Raw genomic sequence first — 5,805 nt, forward strand, 5'->3', positions numbered from 1 at the left:
TTTTCTGTGTCACCCACATTGAGTCTCATACAACTACTAGTAATAGATACTATTGGCCAAGGAAACTGAGGCCCACAGAAAAGACAACAAAGAGCTGAGCGCCAGTGGCCCATGATTATAATCCTAGCCACTTAGAAAGCTGAGACTTAGAGGGTCATAGTTCAAAGCCAGCAAGCAAAAAAAGTTGGGTAGCCTGCATCTCCAATTAACCAGCCAAAAAAAACCCAGACTAGAAGCATGGTTCAAGTGGTAGTGCACAGGGTCCAGAGTTCTAACCCCATCATCACCACCAAATAAAAGCAGCAGCAGCAGCAGCAGCCTGATACTGGTGGCTCGTGCCTGTCATCCTAGCTACTTAGGAGGCTGAGATCTGAGGATCCTGGTTCAAAGCCAGCCCAGGCAAGAAAATCCACAAGACTCCAACTAACCAGCACAATGCTGGAAGTACGAGCCTTGAGTGAAAAGTCCACCCCTTGCCCTGAATTCAAGCCCCAGTACCAACACAAGAAAAGGAAAACAAAGACTCCTAGCTAAGGGATCCATCAAGGCCAGCATCCAGCATACAAAGCCCAACCCAAGACTCTAGGCTGAACTAATGCAGACAGGACCACTACCCTGACAGTCTATCAGTGCCACTGATAACCAAGAACAGCAAGACTGACAACACAAGTCCTGGTCAAACAAAGCCATTCTGTCCCCGATCACCAGCCAAGCACTACCCCACACTCGTTGGGAAGTAGTGTGGGAAACGAGCTGAGAACTGCTTCACTCCAGCAGGAACTTAAAAGCTAAGCCATGAAACAGTGTAGGACAGTTAATCAAGGTCTCTATTTTGCACAGATGTCCACATGAACTCTGAGGACAGAGTGACTCCATCAACCCTGTCCTAGTTGGGTGTTAATGGCCCAGGACTGGGATGTTTATGTAACAGTTATTCAATGGCCCATGGGCACCTACCTGACCAGCCCACTCTGGAGAACAAAGCTCATGGTTCCACACCACACCTACAAGACAGTGGGGAACCCCAAACCCATCACTACTGTCCCTGGCAGAATCATGGACACACTGATGTCTGCATCCAACGGCCACATGGGAAAGGTCACTTTGTGCTCCCTGTGGACCAGAACAAAAGCTCCCATCAAACAGCCCAGAAGCAGCAACAAGGCTGGGAGCAAGTCCCTTCCTCCCCCCATCTCCATCTATAAAATGGGATGCTGCAAGCTCCGTGGATAAGTTATATGCCAATCACAAAGCTCCACCTACTAAGAATGAGAAGATGATGGAGGGAGCTGGGATACCCCCAAAAACCTGCTCTCCTCTGGCAAGCTTCATCTGAGGCTAGACAGAGAAACACTGAGAGCCCACCTAAGAGTAGACACCTTTGGGAAAATCCAAGTGGGGTAAATCAAACTAGTTTTCCCCCTGGACCAGCTCTCCCCCACCCCCTTCCTCACCAGTCCCCTAAACAGTCATAAGCTCTCACAAGGACACAGTAACAGGCCAGGCAGCCCTGACTAGACCTAAAGAGAAAGTACAGCCAAGAGGGCACATAACTGTCAACATTCTATTGGGGGGATACCCCCAATAAAATCTCAGGAGCCAGCAACAGCAACTACTGTCCTCAGACCAGAGATGGGAGTCCAGCAGGAAAGAAACCTACATGGAGGTTTGTGTCCCCATAAAGAAGTCCCCAGTCAAGACTGGGGAGCAAGGAGGACACCAGAAACCCCCTAACTTGGCTCTCAGTTTCCCATTCATACTTCAAATTGCCAGGCAGGTGTTTGGAAGGAAAGCAGGTCAGTTCCACCTCTGCCTTCCCTCAGGACAGAAGAAGAGACATTCTTACTTGGGCAATTTGAATCCAGCCTGGCCAGGAGTAGGTGAGCAGTAAGTCCTGTCTGGACTCACTACAGGAGAGGCCCCAGCCCAGAAGCCCCTAGGCTAGGATACCAAGAGCAAAACAGCACAGAAGGACAAAGTAAAAGGAATTAATGGGTGGGGGTGGGGGAGGCGGGGCTGCAGCAACCTGAATAAGAATGGTCAGAACAGAAAGTGAATGGCTGATTTCCCCAAGGCATTTAAAGCCTGGAGAAGCAGGACTCTGGGCCTCACTTCTGGAGGGGCCAAGCTGAGCCAGGGGGACCACCTCAGGGAGGTACACCATCTTCAAAGTCATCTGGGGACCCTCAAATCACTGAGAAAGAGTGTTTGCCCAGCTACCCCCAGGCCAGCTTCTCTCCTCCAGGCTTGCAGATCAAGGGACCAGATCAAAATCCTCCTGGCCCAACTCTGATCTCCAAGTGAAATCCTACCCGACTCCTGATAAGGATCAGGCAAAGGATTTCCTGGGTCAAGAAACTGGAGAAACCAGCGGCCTCCTTAGAAAATGGTTTTGGCATGGAATGAAAACAGTTTGGGCCTCCCTACCACCATAATTAGGTACAAATTTCCAAATGACTAGACCATGTGATTTTACTTAATTCCTCTAACCCACCCACCCCACCCCCCTTGCTGAATAGAAAGGGGGGGGGTAATTAGCTTTAAAATTCTTCACTCTGGCTGCCTTTCGTTCCTTTTTCAGACAAGCTCATCTCAGGCTCTGTTCAGCTAAGTTTTCTCCAGGGTCTCCTGAAGACACTGAAAAGTTCAGCAAAGTCCTGGAGCTTCCAGCCAAGTGTTAATTTTGGAAAAGGGTAACACAAAGGAGAAGTCCTTGTCCTACACAACACACACACACACACACACACACACACACACACCTCCAACACCCCCTCTCCACCATCCCCACCACCCCGTATCTCAATAGCGGGTCTAGGTTTAGTCCATGCCTTTAAACCAGCCAGACCCTTTCAAACTCTGCGTTTACAAGTAAGCTATTTTCTAAAGTGGCTTGGCTCCAGGCCCTGAGGGTGAGCCCCCCAAAATAGCCCAGAGCACGTGCGTCTAAGGAAGCGCCTTTTCACTGAGACTTGAAAAGAGGGGAGAGAAAAACAACAACAAAAGCAATCTACCGGCTGCCTGCAGCCACTGGAGCCCAACCCGCAGCTCACAGGGCTCACAAAGGGGCGCTGACCAGCCGCAGACGGCCCGCGCGCACCCTGGGGGACCTCGTCCCGCGAAGGACTGCCTGTCACCCGGGGCTCAGGGCTGCACGCCCACCCATCATCCTTCTGGATCGGGCCGCTCCTGGTTTCCCCGGGCACGCGTTGGCTCGCACACCTGGCCGGAGCGCCGGCGCCCTCTGTGAACTTTGGGTGACACACGCGGCAGTTTTGGTTAAATCCTGGAGCAAGCACGCAGCCCTCGGGCCACCGCTGGGAGAGAAAGTGGCGACTGGAGGAGAAACGCCTGACTCATGCGCCTGGGCGTTTATGGCCGAGGAGTGGATTCTGACCTTTCGGTGCGCTCCTGCGCGCGGCGCCCGGCCTGGCCGAGTGCGGGGGCCGGCTCTCTGCGCAGCCCTCTCCGCACGCCACCCGCGCCCTCCCCGCGCCAAGGGCAGGGGCGCGATTTACCTACGGAGTCTATCTCCAGGAGTCGCTGCAGGTCCCGGATGCTGTGGATCTGACTGCGAGCCAGCCGCTCGATCAGCTCACGGGGGATCTCCGCTTCCTGCAAGCAGATCACACGGTCAGCCAGCGCCAGCCCAGGGCCACGGTCCCGGCCTGAGAGATCCACGCGAGCCGCGCGCGGCCCCGCCCGACCCCTGCAGATTCCCTCTGGGCCCAGGAGAGGGAGGCTGGGGTGGGGCTGGGTGGGTGGGACTCCCAAGTCCTCCAACCCCATCCCAACCTGACCTTTGCAAAAACAAGCCCCCCAACCACCTCCTCTTCATGTTGAGACAATCAAAACAGCCACCAAAATAAAACCACCCCAGCCCTCCCCAGGGGATCAGTTACTGGAGGTATGGCGGGGGAGGGGGCAGCCGAGGGAGCCTCGGAGTTTCTGGTTTAATAGTCAAATCGACATCCAGAAAGAACGGGGTCGAAATGCGTCACGGATCGACGACGAATAGTCACGGCAGCTCCAACACTTTAAATCTAGCCAGGAGGCTTAAATTTCACGCCCCAGAATCCTGGGGCCGAGACAGAGGGTCTCCCCCTCGCCAACACACGCACGCACGCGCGCGCCCGAGCTCGCCCCACCCGGCTCCGGCCCAGACGCGGCCCTAGCGCCGACAAGGACTCCCCAAACCAGCCAGGGGCTAGAAGAGGCTACCGGGAAAGCAAGGGTTAAATACACACCTCGAGGCTTTTACCCAGCCCGGCCCGGACCACTCCCACCACCCGGCCTCCCTCTCCCCCCCTTCGCCCCCCCCCGCCCCATTCTCCCTCCTGATCTTTTTACAGGGAGTCCGGGGTCGCTGGGGGGGCGGATGGGAGGGGGCGGTGGCTCAAGCACTAAGTTCCCACGACAGGGGCTGGGGAAACTCATTCATCACAGCAAAGCTCCCGGGGACTCGTGGGATACGTGGGGAGGGGAGGGTACCCCAGCGGTGGGAGGGCGCGGGCGCCTGGCCGGGCCTCCGCTGCCTAGCTCAGCCACCTGTAAGCAGGCCCCGGGGCGGGCGGGACTTGCTCGGGCCCGGCGCCCAGCTGAGCTTGGAGACGGAGAACCCGGGACTGTGCTTCTCCGCTGCCCACCCTCAAAGCGCCCACCGCAGGCGCCTCTACCTGTTCACGAGCCGCCGTATTCCCCACCTACGCCTGGCACCGTCTTTCACACACATACACACCCCCTTTCCCCGCACCCCGTTACTGCAGAACCCGCTGCGCCCCCCCCAAGCCACCGCTCTGGAGACGCGCCCGCGCCCCCCGAACTTTCTCCCCTCTCGTCCACCTCGCCGTTCCCCGTCCCTCCAAGGCAGAGAGACGCAACACGCTGGAAACTCACCAGACAACACTTGGGCATGGCAGAAAATAGAACCCAGTCGGGAAATGTTTTTGAAAAAAAAATCAGCCCCTCTAAGCAAAATCAAAATGCTCTCCGCAGAGCCCGGAGCGCCCCGGCCCCGCGGGCGGCCGAGGGGGGCGTGCGCCGGGGGAGGGGAGGGCGGGTTGGGGAGGGGGGTCATCAGAGGGGACGACGGGGCGCGGGGGTGGCACCCACCTCGGCCAGGGCATGGGCGAGGTATCCGCAGCCGAGGAGCAGCAGGCAAGCCCAGGTCCTCATCGCGTCCCGAGGCGCTGGCGGCTCGGCAGGGAGGCGAGGCCGCGGGGCGGGCGCTCCAGCCGGGCTCCTGTGGCGGCGAAATTCAGTACCATCCCTCAGGGAACGCGGCCCGGAGGAGGGTGGCGCGGAGAGCCGGGAGCCGGCGGAGCGCGCCCGGCGCGAGCAGAGAGTGCAGCGCAGGCGACGACGGCGGGGAGGAACAGGGAGTGCGCGCCCGCCGCGCCGGGAGCCTCCTGGGCCGCCGGGTAGGGGGTGGGGACGGAAGGGGCGGAGGGCGGGGGCTGGGCTTCCTTGGTGCGTTCCCCGTGCTGGCCGCGGCCGCGCTCGCTCCCCGGAGCTGGCTTTAGGAGCGACCCGGCCGGTAATTCCGCATATTTGTGGGCATCAGTCCCGGGAGGGACCCCGGAGCGAGTCTGGAGCCGCTGCTGCACCAACGATCACCTGTCTGGACACCCAGCCGAGCCCTGGCTGCCAACTCGCCGTTTGTTCTCCCTGCGGAGGGCTGCGGACAACCCTACACGCCTATCGCCGCCGGCCAGCGATCGTCTCCGGCCTCCTCTAGTCGCCGATGCCCGATCGGGCACCAGTGCGGCCCAGCACGCCGGAGGCCCGGCGGCCTGCGTGCGCCCCTCC

The 5,805-nt window shown here is 58.6% G+C and overlaps 1 protein-coding gene across 2 annotated transcripts in view; it reads right to left on the minus strand.

The window, feature by feature from the left end:
- The window catches only part of Pdgfa (platelet-derived growth factor alpha polypeptide), a 33,655-nt gene extending 28,001 nt beyond the window's left edge, over positions 1-5,654 (minus strand). The window contains exons 1-2 of one of the 2 annotated variants that reach the window (XM_013023459.1): positions 5,110-5,654; positions 3,516-3,612 (exon numbers count right to left, since the gene is read on the minus strand). In XM_013023459.1, the coding sequence (XP_012878913.1) occupies positions 3,516-3,612; positions 5,110-5,172 (160 nt within the window). In that variant the 5' untranslated portion in view covers positions 5,173-5,654. The remainder of the gene's footprint in view (positions 1-3,515; positions 3,613-5,109) is intronic. The other variant, XM_013023458.1, reaches the window with a different exon arrangement.
- Positions 5,655-5,805: the final 151 nt, after the last annotated feature.

This window comes from Dipodomys ordii, unplaced genomic scaffold (genome assembly GCF_000151885.1).
Source record: "Dipodomys ordii isolate 6190 unplaced genomic scaffold, Dord_2.0 Scaffold68, whole genome shotgun sequence".
NCBI classification, from domain to species: domain Eukaryota; kingdom Metazoa; phylum Chordata; class Mammalia; order Rodentia; family Heteromyidae; genus Dipodomys; species Dipodomys ordii.